This window comes from Hipposideros armiger, unplaced genomic scaffold, assembly GCF_001890085.2.
Source record: "Hipposideros armiger isolate ML-2016 unplaced genomic scaffold, ASM189008v1 scaffold_337, whole genome shotgun sequence".
NCBI lineage: Eukaryota > Metazoa > Chordata > Mammalia > Chiroptera > Hipposideridae > Hipposideros > Hipposideros armiger.
The window spans coordinates 1,885,830-1,899,475 of NW_017731687.1; the positions used below are offsets into that span (position 1 = coordinate 1,885,830).

At 50.5% G+C, this 13,646-nt stretch overlaps 1 protein-coding gene across 1 annotated transcript in view; it reads left to right on the top strand.

Annotated features, from left to right (window-relative positions):
- Positions 1-2: 2 nt before the first annotated feature.
- Positions 3-13,646, top strand: part of EVC (EvC ciliary complex subunit 1) — a gene marked incomplete at its 5' end in the record, with an annotated part of 47,832 nt that continues 34,188 nt past the window's right edge. The window contains 7 exons of the mRNA XM_019661150.1: positions 3-107; positions 3,367-3,492; positions 7,886-7,969; positions 9,948-10,180; positions 11,543-11,627; positions 11,934-12,032; positions 12,649-12,786. Of these exons, the coding sequence (XP_019516695.1) occupies positions 3-107; positions 3,367-3,492; positions 7,886-7,969; positions 9,948-10,180; positions 11,543-11,627; positions 11,934-12,032; positions 12,649-12,786 (870 nt within the window). The remainder of the gene's footprint in view (positions 108-3,366; positions 3,493-7,885; positions 7,970-9,947; positions 10,181-11,542; positions 11,628-11,933; positions 12,033-12,648; positions 12,787-13,646) is intronic.

Here is a 13,646-nt window from a genome sequence, read left to right on the forward strand (position 1 = left end):
CGGCGCCCGCGCTGCTGGCCCCCGCCGTGCTGCTGGGCGCCGCGCTGGGCTTAGGCCTCGGGCTCTGGCTCGGCTGCCGCGCCGCCCGCCCGCGGCCGCGACACCAGGTGGGTCGGCCGAGCGGGCAGCCGGGCTGCGCCCTGAGCGCCCTGCGGTGATCACGGGCTTGGCTTCGCGCGCAGTCGGCCCTGCGCCGGGCTCCCCTTCTGCTCCAGGGAAGGGTGGGAGACCGCGGTTTCCGAGGGAGGCGGCGGAGTGACAGGAGAGCACGGTCCTGGGGTCCCCCAGAAGCGCCTGTGCCCCCGGCGCCGCTGTGTGCTGTAGAAGCCACCAAAGCCCCCCAGGCCTAGGCTTCCCGTCTGTAGCACCCAGGTTTGGACTGGAAGCCGGCAGGACCCCACCGCGGGATGTGCATCCTGCTTTCGCGCTGTGTGGATCACCTAGCTAGCCTCTCCTGAGTCCCAGCTGCAGCGTTAGGACTCCCTCCCTCCCTCCCTCTCTCCCTTTCTTCCCCTCTTCCTTCCTCCCTACAGTAAGTTTGCCGCGCAGCTTAGACTGGCCTAGGGGCCTAGATGGCACATCGGTGAGCAGGGTAGGCCCTGCCCTCGCCTCGGGGGGGCTCACAGCCTCCAGAAAGACACGGACAGATTACAAGTCAGCACTTGATTGTAACAGCCTGAGATCTGTGATGGGGGTGCGACAATGCTGGCACTGGCCGAGTGCTGACTGTTCTTTCTTGTCCTCAGAATGCTCTATATTCATACTTTCCTGGTCTGATTTTGTGAGTGTAATATTTTCTCTCTCTGAAGATTTTATCATTGTTTTAAGTTTTCTTTTCCTCACGCAGTGTCTGTTTCCTGCTTGCTTTCCCCTTTTGTTTGTTTTGGGGTTTGTCTTTCATAGTCAAGTCTGTAATCAAGGGACTGGTGACCCTTGACCTCCTGGTCATTTTTAACTGGGGAGTCAAAAAAAAAAAAAACAACCTCAAAAAACAAAAACCGGATGGTCCCCTGAGAGGAGGCTGAGGTCTTTCTCTGGAGTCTTTACTGTATGGTGATCCGACTGGGTCCTTCCCTGCAGAACCCTTGTACTGGGCAGCTATGAGTGCTAAACAGACAACCCCCAAATCTCTGGTTTTATCATCTACTCCTCTCTACCCCGTCCAGACGGCTCCAGCCACACAGGCTTCCCGGGACACGCTGGGCGTGTTCCTGCCTCAGGGCCTTTGCACGGGCTGTGTCCTCTCCCTGAGATATCTGAATGGCTTGCTCTCTCACTTCCTTCAAATTTCTTCTTAAATGGCATCTTGTCTAAAAGGACATCCCCTCCCATCACTCCCCCTGCCCCCATCATCCGTTATTTTTCTCTATAACACTTGTCACCTCTGACATAGTACGTATTTTTTGTTTGTGTTTCTCTTCTGTCACTAGAATGTAAGTTCCATGAAGGCAGGGGCTTTGTGTATTTTGCCCATTACTCTGTTTCCGGTGACTAGACTGAGGCTGGACACTTCATAGATGTCCCCTAAGAGGTGCCGACTAACTGGTGTTACTTCTTCCGCTCAAAGATTATAGCCATGATCAAACAGGGGTTTGCTAAGTGTCTCTGGCATAAGAGGATTTGATTTTATTTATTTTATTTATTATTATTATTTTTTAAGATTTTTATTGGGGAATTGGGGGAAGGGGAACAGACAAGGGGAATTGGGGAAAGGGGAACAGACAAGTTGCTGTCCTTTTGTTCTTCAGTCTAGTTGTGGAGGACGTTGCTTCACTGGCCCAAGTTGGCACCATCATTGCGCTCTTCCCGGGCGAGGCAGATCAGTCGCCGGCTTCTGGACGGCTGCTCACTGCGGCTGCTGGCCGCTCACGCTGGCTGCTGGCTACACACGGTAGCCCATGGCAACCCACTGCAGCAGGGGCTGCAGCCTACGCCGTCACCGGCAACCCACAGCAGCCCAGCTCCAGGTTGAGCTGTTGTTCAGCATCTTAGCTGTGGAGGGCAGTGTCACTGGCCCTCATATGTGGGATCCGAACCGGGGCCTTCTGGCGTCCCAAGCCAGCTCCTAACCATTGCGCCACTCGGCCGGCCCTTATTTTATTTTTCTTAATGTTTTTTAGCTGAGCCATCCCGCCACCTGTTGGCAGCTCAGTGGCAGCTCAGCTAGGGAATCGAACCGGCGACCCTGTTGCTCAAAGCTTGCACTTTTGAGTTCGCTCTTAACCAACTGAGCCACTCGGCCGGCCCTCTAAGAGGATTTTAAATACAGTTGATAATTATGTTCACTGCAAACACTGAATTAGCAAGTACTGAATCATGGCCCCTCAGGGAAATACAGGGTTAGATTACTGCAAGCCTCTGGTCACAGCATTTTTATTAACCGATCAATACATAGCCTTGTTTTATGTGTGTTTCTGTTGAAAGACACCTTATTTAATACACACTGTTGATTCATTAACATTGAACTCACAGCCAACAGTACTGGAACTTATGCCTGAACAAAGCTTATCTCACACGCACATATTCTCCATCAGGCAAATCACAGCCTTCCTGGGCTTACGAACCCCAGACAGCACAGCAGCACTACACTCAGAGGTCATTTTATACAGCAAAATCACCCATGGAAAGCACAAAAGTGCAAAAAAAAGAAAAGAATGGCACTAAATAGAGCATGGAAAAGACACTTGTTTGCGGTATGAGAGCTCAGATGAGAAGGCAGTTGTTCATTCTCAGTTGCAAATTGCACATCGGGCAACTCAAATTTTCAACATTTGCACGTGTCCAGGAATGACCAAAAAAGTGCCCCAGGTGTTGATTTTTGGGGTTACAAATAAATTTTAGCAAATAGAAAAATTTGCAAATGCAGGATACGCAAATCATGAGGGTCATCTTATGAGGGTAGTTCATAGTAGAACCATTCTGTATTTTAAGGTCATCTAAAATATTTTCTGAAAAACCATCCATTGATGTTATTGGAAATACCAGCAAAATTAGTGGCTGTGTGCCACTTCCTGAGAGTTAAGCTGTTATCCCCCAAGGAGCTCATAGGCAAGGTTGGGGGGGTGTGTGTGGGGGGGACTGACCCAGGAGAACAGCGGAATGAGCCTTGACCCAAGTATCGCCTCCAGGTCCCGAGGACACACTGATGTCGGGCATTGGGGGCATTCAGGGAGTGGCACCTGGACGGTCTAGAAGGATGTGTAGCTGAGCCCAGATGGGAATGGGTGGCGGGGCGGGGCACACGGAGGACCTAGCAGAAGCACAGAGGAGCAGAAGTGACTGCTGGGGGTGGGGAGCTGATGGCTACAGTCCCAGGAGCGCTGGGCTGGCTGGCTTCAACGGGTCCCCCCCGCCTTTGGATTGTAGAAAGACGACGCTCAAAGTCTGCTCAAGAATTTGGAGTCTAATGTACAGACCCCCTCAGAAAGCGACTCCCCACCCAGGAGGAGGAAGAGAGAAGCACGAACTTCGAAGAATGAGGAGGCTCTGGACGTAAGCTGGGTGTTTGGGTTTACTTGCCGAGGTGCATGTCGGGTGTCCTGGGTCCCACCTGGCAGCACAGATGTCATCCAGATGAGCCTCTCAGCTGTGTCTCATTAGGCCTCTGTTTTGTGGTATAATTTCCATATAATCGAAGGCACAGTTTTTAAGTTTACAGTTTGATGAGTGACTGGTGTGCACACCCTTGTAACCGATGCCCAGTCAGGAACGGTCCATCACCCCAGAGAGGTCTCCAGTGCCCCTTTCAGGTTTACCACCAGCCAAGCCCCTCCCAGAGGCAGCCACTGCTAGGATTTCCAGCACTGTGACTGGTTTTGCTGTTCTAGAATTTTCCTTAAGTGGAATCATGTGCTTTCTTGTGTCTGTATTCCCTCAACGTCTTGCTTTTGAGATTCGTCCATGTCATTGCTTATGTCAGTACTTTGTCCCTTCCATTGCTTGGTCCACCGTGGGATGTGTGCGGCGTGGGTGGTTTTCAAGGGTCGGCTCTTCTGAATAAGGCTCCTGTGAGTGTTTGTGTATAAGTTTGTCTGTTTGTTTTCATTTTGTTTCATTTTACTTAAGTAAATACTAAGTGAATATCTAGAAGTAAGAGTCCTGTGCCTCTGATGGAGATATTAAAAGATGGATTCGCCCCATACCTCCCTCCCTGGCCCCTCACTCTGTCCAGCCGGAGCCTGTCCGTGGGGCATCGCTTCCTGCGTGAACTCCATGGATGGAGAGGGCATTTCCTCCAAAGATATGGTATTTCTAGTCACTTCCTTGTCCCCAGGCAGTACCACAGACTCCAGGTATTCAGCCTCAATTGCCCAAAGGTAAATGTAGATATTAGGTGGGTGGGGGCGGAGGAGGGGGAGAATGGGGCAGGGTAGGGGAGAGAGGTCCTGGGGAAGGGGGGAGATTGAACTAAGTTCCCTTTTCAGTACCCACTGAGTGCCCGGCATCATATCATTCTCAGTGCTGTGAAGACTCCTGAATTCTCTCAGCAGCCATATGCAGTGATCTTATTTGTATCCCCATTTTCCAAATGAGGAAACTGAGGCTCAGGGAGACAGCTCACTGACCCGAGCTCGTCACATAGCTGAGACTTGTGCCTGGGTCTGTTTGGCCCCTGCCCCGGGAGGCTGCCTCCCCCACAGCTCACAGCCTCTGACACTCAAAGTCAAGTTCAGCAGCCTCTGCTTACCGTGGAAGGGACGTGGGCTGGGCGTTGTAAAACGAATTTCACCAAAAAGTTTTAAATCAAGAGGGGAAGCTTCTAGTTAAGCTGAAGAATCAGTTTTCGAGAGTCACCCCGTGACCTTCCAAGGATTCTGAGACAGCGTCCCTTCCTCATGCTGGACAGGCCCCGTGGAAGATTAGCTGCCCTCCCCAGGCTGACACGGGAGCTGGACATGGAGAGAGAGCTCCTGGCTGGTCCAGGAGCAGTGGCTGGCGGCACATGAGCCAGCACTTTCTCGGATGTGCTGTGTGTCTCTAGCTTACGTTCCCTGCCTCTCTGTTTCTAGGTGCTTGTCTCTCCGTGTGTGTCTGTGTGTGTATCAGTGCATCTCTCTGTATGTCCATCTCTCTTTGTGTGTCTCTCTCCACGTGCATCTCTGTGGGGCTCTGTGTGTGTGGCAGTGTGGGTGTGTGATATCTCTCTGTCTCACTTTCTCTCTTTTCCTCATCCATCTCTCTCTACCCCTCTGCCCCCATCACCCCATATTAGTAAAATCCTGCTCACAGAAATGAAAACATGTCCACGCAAAAACTTTTACACAGATGTTCACAACAGTCCTATTCGCATAGCCAAAATATGGGAACCCACATGTCCATCAACTGACGAGGAAATAGACAAAACACACTCTGTCCACACAGTGGAATGCTACTCGGCCATGAAAAGGAGTGCGGTCCTGACCCACGCTACAACATGGCTGAACCTGGAAAATCTTGTGCTAGCCGAAAGAAGCCAGCCACAGATGACCACCTGTTATAGGATTCTATTCACATGAAATGTCCAGGAGAGGTAAATTTACAGAGACAGAAAGTAGACTGGTGACTGCTTACAGAAGGTGGGGGCAGGGATAGGCAGGATGGGGGTGATAGCTACAAGGTTTCTCTTTGAGGTGATGAAAATGTTCTAAAATCGACCGTGGTGAAGGTTGCACATATCTGTGAATATACTGAAAATTATTAAGTTGTACACTTTCCATGGTTAAATTGCATGGCACGTGAGTGATATCTCAGTAAAGCTATAAAGAAAACCACCACACTCACACAGAGGGTGGCCTTAGGTGTGATGACAGCAACACCAGAACACTGGCTTTGAGACCCTGGGTCCTGGAACCCAGTCCCAGCTCTGCCACCTGTTTGCTGTGCAATGTTGGGCATGAAACACAACCTCTCTGAGCCTCAGATTTCTCAGCTTTACGATGACAGTAATGAGGCCGGCTCCCCGGGGTCCTTTATGAGTTAACTCTGAACATTCCTGCCACAGAAGTGCTTAATCAACGTTTGCAGGGAACCAAGTCTTTCTCCCACAAGGCTAACTCGTTTTTTCTACCTAGCAATGTTTTCCTTGTTAACTATTTAGCTATGCCTAGCCAATGCCCATTATCAAGCTAATCATTGCCAAGAGTTCAGTTAAAGATCTGCCCGTTCTGGTGACTGGTTTGCCCAGACGCCCCTGCCTGGTGCAGGCTGAGCTTGTCAAAGAATGTGGACGGGACCGATGTGACAGGGCGAGTCGAGCGATAACTCCCAGGCCCTGTGATGCACAAAACACCAAGGCGTTTGTGGTTCGTGCCCCTTCTTGTATGAACTCTGTTTTGATAAAGAGCTCACATCAGCCAAAAACAAACAGAAAATTCCAGAAGGCTCTGGGGCATGCTATTCCCCGGCCTGGGTTCATCTCCTGCGTTGTAGGAGGGAGAGGAATGTCTCCTTTATGGACGCATTTGTGCATTTGCTAAAAAGTACACTGCTATGTCAGTGCATGAAATGGCCCCTCTTTTCCTACAATGGTGCTTCAATCATTTTCTGAATAATGGCATCTTCAGCGGAAGAAGTTTTACCTTGAACTTTGTGCTACAACCAATTTTCTGAATAATTGGATTGCTACGGTTGGAGAGACAATCAGCACTGGGAGGACTTCTGAACCTCAGAACTGTAGAACACTACACACAGTAGGTGCCGTTCAGAGAGCAAGGCCCGCTCACCGCCTCATTCCCATGCCGAGGGTTCTGGGTCCTTCGTCCCCCGACTGCCCTCGAGGGGACTGCCGTCTGCAGGTGGACGTGTGGAAAAGCCATCATAGCCAGAGGTTTCCCACGCAGCTGGAGTGACGCCGTCAGCTGGGACTGTGTTTGAATGCACAGGCCTGGGCGCCTCGATCCCCAGGTCCTGCTTCTATACCTCTCAGGCGGGCCCTAGCACCTACTTCTTTTTCTTCTCAAAATTATGTTTTTCCACATTCAGTGCACTTTTTGTTTTGTGTCTCCCCGTTTGAAGATGAACTCCTAGAAGGCAGGGACCATGTCTTCCTCCCTCTCAGTTTTCACCCTTTTCATTCTGTCCTTTCTTTTCACCTGTCATTGTAAGAAGTTTTAAAATGCGCTGCGCCCCCTCTGCCTTCACATCTTTTTGCTTCCGAGGGGGGGGTGGGTCCTGAGCAGGGCTCGATGGGGTTCCTTACCCCCCACAGTTACAGCTGGCAGGGCTTCGCTTCTGTCCCGTCCCAGCCACTCTGCTGGGAGCTTTGTCTACACGGTCCTGGGGGCAGATTCACATCCCATTTACTGCCAGGGAAGACCAAGGCTCATAGAAGTGAAAAGACTTACCCAACCACCTCTTTTTATTTGAGGGCCTGATCCAAAGTCTTGTGTGAGTATTGCCACATGTAGTGTTTATACCCCTGACAAGGCTAAAATTATTCTGTGTTTGCTTTTTCCACTAAAATGTGGTTCACAGTTTTTAGGAACACTCTTGTTAATTATCATCGTGTTATTTAAATCCTTATTTCTTCCAAAGGAGAGGACTTAGAATTGAGTGAATCTGCTATTTAACATCTGTCCATCCACTTATCCACTTGTCTGTATATACCCCCCTCCCCATTTACCCATCCATTCATCTACTCCACCCACCCATTTGTCCATCCACCCATCCATCCATCCATCCATCCATCCATCCATCCATCCATCTGTCCATCCACCTGTCCATCCAGCTGTCCACCTACCCACCCATCCTTCTAGCAAGTGAGTACTTTCTTGGATCTATATGTGGCTATTATGGTCCCTTTCTGAGGCCACTGTCACAGATGGGATGTGACATTTTGGAGACTCTTGGTGGTTTATCCTTTATTTTATGGAAAGCTCCCACGCCATCTGTTCTCCTTCCTTCCCAGGAATGTGAGCCGCCTTTCAACAGCAACATCACAGCATTTGCACTGAAGGCAAAAGTTGTCTACCCCATCAACCAGAAGTTCCGGGTGAGAGACCTGAGCTCCATCGTAGAAACACAATTATTCCATAATATGCTCGAGATTGGGGTAGGAGTAGGGGGGTTAAATGTGCAATTTGGGGTTCTATTTGAGGGTTTTCTGGCCAGATATATTAATAGGGATAAATTTGAGGCTTTATAACAGAGCAAATCTTTAAGGTTAATCCATGTGATGACAGTGTTGTTGAGGTCAGAGTATGCCCATGGTATATTGAGGTGACACACAGTAGGACAGCACCCATCCTGCTCTTTTACCACTGGTACAAATACTGATAATGACACCGTTGCTGACATTAATCCTCCTTCACAGACCCAGTAGCTGATGACACTAATGCCAGCAGCTGGTGACATTCCACTCACTGTGGAGCTGGCACAGCGCTAAGCATTTGTCATGCATTAGGCACGTCAACCTCGACCTACTCCTGTAAGAAAAATTATGTTATCTCCACTTTACACATGAGGAAACTGAGGCCCAGAGAGGCTCATGACCTGCAGGTCACACTACAGGAAGTGGCAGGACCAGAGTCAGCCCCACCCTCACCTGGCTACAAGTCCAACACCGGAAGCCAGGAGTTCACACCTGAGGCCCGGAGTTTTGCAGAGGGCTGTGTGTTCCCTGGTGCCTCAAGGAGCCCTCAGCCTATGGGAAAAAAATAGTTTCCTAGTCAAATACGTTGAGGACAGTGCTACCTGCTCTCCTGGTGGTAAAGAGGACAGCTCTGGAGTCATACCAACTCCCCCCTGGCTCCCACCTCTGCTGTTTACTCTTCGCCATTTCCTGACTTCTCAGGGCCTCAGTTTCCTCATCTGTGAAATGGAAGTGATGGGCTCTCCACCTCACCCGGTTGTCCTGAGGGTTACACGGGATAATAAACGTAAGCGCTTAGGACAGTGTGTAGCATCTAGGCATTCAGCACATGGTCGATTTTTTAAAAGCATTATTTGCTTTTGAAGACAGCCACAGCATATCAAAGGCTCTGAGAATTCTCGCACCAAAGAAATCATTCCACCTTGTTTAGCGCAGACTTTTCCAAATCTGTTTTTCTGCGGAACCCTTACGGTGAGCGGTAACTGATTCATGGAACTGTTCCCCGGAACACACGTTGGGAACCACTTCTTCCCTTAGATATCTGGTGGGTGGATGAAGGGGCAAAACCCCCAGACCAGGAGCATTTATTCATCATCAGTCCCCGCTCCTGGGTGGGCACTGGGGTGATCCGGCGGTCAGGCCAGCATTGTCCTCCCCTGGCAGCCCTCCTACTCTGGGTGGAGACACAGGACAGTGTGCGGTGACAGAAATGACCAGGAGCCTGTGGCCCTGGCGTGGGCTGGGCCTGGGTGTCAGGGAAGCAGGGAAGGCAGGCTCTGGGGCAGATGTCTGGAGGAAAGGCTGGTCCGCCCAGCAGAGCAGTGAGGGGGCTTCAGGCAGAGGGACAGAGCCTGGTGCTCTGGCCGTGCCAGGTGACCTCTTGTAGTCAAGGTAGGGACTTCGTTTCCTTGACAAGGAGCTTTGAGTTGTTCTGAGGGCAGTGGGGAGCCACCCAGAAGGCCTGGGGGCAGGAGGTGACGCCCACATCAGTGCAGGTGGAGAAGGGCTAGGTGGTAAGAGGTTAGTGCACAGAGCAGGCTGGGAGCCTAAGACAGCAGCAGGGAGAGAGGTGGGCTGCTGGCTGCTGTGGGGAACGTCAGATGGGCAGCCCTGTGCCGGGTGCAGGCCCATCAGGGGACAGAGGCAGGCTAAGCGCTAAGGGCTAGGAGCCTGGTGCAGAGGGCTGGCCTCCTGGGGACTAGAGAGCTGTGATACGGGTGCTTGGGGCGGTGCCCCTGATGCTCAAGCTCTGTGGCTTCCACCCACACACCCCTCTCCAGGCTGCCCTGGCCTGGCCTGAATCGCTGGTGGAATTGCTGAAACAGGCTTGCGATGGGCCACGGAGACTAACAGTCGGCTTCCTCTTCTGCTACCCCAGCCCCTGGCCGATGGTTCCTCCAACCCATCTCTGCACGAAAATTTAAGGCAGACTGTTTTGCCCAACCAGCCGGTGGAGGCTTCCCCTTCCAGCAGCCTGGGGAGCCTAAGCCAGGCCGAGAAGGACGACCGCAGCTCCTCGTGCAGCATCCACTCGGCCACCAGCGACGACAGGTTCCTCAGCCGCACCTTTCTCCGCGTGAACAGCTTCCCTGAGGCACTGACCTGTGAGAGGTAAGGAGCAGGCGGGATAGCGGATGCAGACCAGAGGAGGAAACCGAGGCCCAGAGAGGCTAAGCAACTCAGACAAGGACACACAGCAACCCCGTGTGAGCTGGACCCTGTATCCCTCCGTGTTGCCATGTTGGCCAACGTGGGGGTTATGGAATCAGGCCTGAGTCCTGGGGAGAGACACCAGGGGGCCTCGTTTAATGACTGACGTGTCCTGTGCATTGCATAGGAGCAGCAAGCACTGATTAAGTAAGTGCCTTCTGTGAACTGGGCAGAGTGCTAAGCACTTTGCCAGGATTACTTGTTGCCTGAGCACAAGGGTCAGGTCTTTCTTGTTCGCTGCTGTGTCCCTGTTGCCCCGGGGAGCCTGGGATAGGCTCATTGATGAATACACATTCGTCAGCCGGTGAGTGAATTCTTCCTAACAACCCAAGGAGGTGGGTGCTATTATTGCCCCCATTTCATGAAGAACACAGTGAGACACAGAGAGGCTGTGTGACTTGCCCAAGGTCACACAGTGCGTGGTGATGGAGCTGGGTTTGGCCCCACCACCTCATCTCCACGCTCTAAATCACCAACCCACCCAGCAAGGCTGTGGCAGGCTTGTGGGTCAGCCGTCAGGCCTCTCCCTGCTCTGAAGTCCTGTGAGTCCAAGGGGCCCTGGATGGGCTGGACCAGGACACAGCCTTGCTCAGGGCTGTGGAAAGTGTGGGCTCAGACCTCTGAGCTTGGTGTTGACCCTGCAGATGGCCCAAGGCAGGCGGGCTTCACTGAACAGGAGTCTTTTTGGCTCAGCCTGTCTCACTGGGAAGGACTCTTTCTGAGCATTTGGACTTAGAGGACTTGTTGCAGTTAGGGTGGGAGGGTAGCCATTTAAAATGCATTTGCCGATGTAGGAATAAGGGTCAAAGTCCTTTGTTTACACCCTGCCTCTCACCTGCCCCTGTGACTTTTGACTGATACTCCGTCTCTGTGAGCCTCGATATCCCGTCAGTTTCCTTCTCTATAAAATGGGCGTGAGGATGCCTGCCTCACAGCACCGAGAAAGGTGACATGTGACGTGAGACATGAGTGCCCGGGAGGAAGTGTTAAGTTTCGTTTCTCTCACCTTCCGCCTCTTCCCATTTTGTCCTTGATGTCCAGGCAGCTGTTTCCTTCTGGTCACTAGTGGATTTCAAATAGCTCCTTTGATTCCTTCTTATAAACGTTGGGATACTGTGAGGAATCTCCACACGCTGCAGAATTTAAAGCCTGGGACCAGGACTCCCCGTGGCTTGTACCCAGCGGGGACGCCCTGATACTCTGTAACCTCTCCCCACTTCAGATACTCTAAAGGCTTTTTCTGTTTCTCGTGTGACTTTGCAGCGTGGACCTGGACTTGTGTATCTACAGCCTTCACTTGAAGGACCTGCTACGTCTGGACACGGCGCTGAGGCAGGAGAAGCAGCTGGTAGGTAGTGGGGAGTGGTGGGGAGGTGGGCTCATCTGCCTTCCCCTCAAGAGCTGAGACACAAGGTTCTCTGTGCACTGAGAACCCCCGTGTGGGCGACACGGAGCCACCACAGCAAGAAGGGAGCGTGGCATTGGGCAGCCCACCACGAAATGGAAAAGCAATTCACTCGTGTTGTTGGGCTAGGGCTTCACTTCACCCAGAGAGAGAAAGAGAGAGAGTGGGGTGGGGGGGGGTGGGGGGAAGAGGAGGGAGATACTGTCGCCTAAACCTTTCTCTTTGTTATGTTTCCTTTTCTGACAATAGATGTTCATTCAGATTTTGAAAATGTGCCTCCTTGACCTTCTTCCGAAAAAGAAGCCTGATGATGAATTATACCAGAAGGTTCTCTCAAAACAAGAAAACGTAAGTCTTCAACCTGCATTTCAAGCTAACTTAAAAATAGTTTATTACAAGGTATAAAACTTACAATGTTAAGTAAGATATGAAAGTGTTTTTGCTTTCATGTATAAAGGTAGTTTATTACCATATACACGTTTAAACACATATAGAGATATAAAAGTAAGTGTACAGATATAAAGATAACAATGTGTATTATTAAAGTGGGAAAAAGTATTGGAAGCAGATAAGAGAAGAATATTGGTCATATCCACGATCACAGAGAACTACCGTTGGTGTTATTTTCTGCACAAGCTTAGGGTATTTTTAAATGTATAATTTTCCAAACTTCATAAGGATTGAAAGACACCATTTCCTTGTTTTTTAAGTATGGACTATTTTTTGTGTGCGGGGAGAGGAAGAATAATCCAATAGGAGAAAATAATCCACTATTCCTCTATGTTTAATGGAAAAAAAATAGATTTCTGTCGTCAAACCTTAAGTAGGGCAATGCTCAGAGCATTTAGTTATAAGAAATATAAGAAATATTTTATGAGAATGTGGTGAAAAATAAAAGAATTTCTCTTCCTGAATTTAAGATATGTTAGCTTTTTTTTTTCTTTTTCTTTTTCCCCCGCCCTAGGATTTGGAGGAATTAGAAAAGAGACTTCAGGCCAAACTGTCAAACATGGAAACAGTGGGTGCTGGTGACTCTGAGTACGTCACCCTGGCAGATGTGGAGAAGAAAGAGAGAGAATACTCGGAGCAGCTCATCGATAACGTACGTGACGGATTTTCTTCCCTGTATAAAAACCGTGGCTTCTGGGATGATTCAGGTGGGGAGATTAGACATGGTACCTACAATATGTTTAATACTTGAATTCCCACCATGTTCTGCCCCGGAGCCAGGAATCTAGTGTCTGAAGTAAGCGATAGACAAGGTATAATTAGGGTCAAGATTTACAAAGATTGATGCTTTTTGTTAAAACGAATCCCCCTTGTTCAAATTTTAGATTGATCTTTTTCTCATTCAAAGCAAAGATTGCTCTAACCCTCTGTGCTGCCGCCGCCCGTGTGTCAGAGCAGAGGCTAGGTGCTCAGACGCGAGGCATCACTCGTAAAAGCACATTTTAAATTCTAGGCCGAATGGCTTCCCTCAGATTTCTTTCTTGCTTTTGGATTCCACTAGCCCCTGTTTGTATATTATGTATTAAACATTTCCTTGGCCCCAAGGCATGATGCTGGACGCTGGGGATTCAAAATGAACTTAGACCTGGTCCTGCCAGAGACGTGCTCACCCACCTGGGGGCGGGGGCTCCGACAGGTGAGCAGATGAGGACCTTATGGGTTACAAGCATGATAGAAACACAGGCTGATGCACGGTGGAGTGAGGCATTCATTTCACCCTGACTTAGGAAAGTCCTCCTAGAAGGAGGGGCCGCTGAGAGGCTGTTTGGGAGAAGGGTGGGTGCTGGCCAGTGGGTCGGGGGTGGGAGGCTGAGGATCAGGCACAGCAAGGTCAAGCCAGAGGCCTGGCCTGAGGGCTCGGGTCTCATGCAGAGAGGGGGAGTCACCAAAGGTTTGCTGCAGAGGGAGGATTGGTCCCATTTGTTTTAGAAGCTGCTTGGGCTGCTGGGCGGG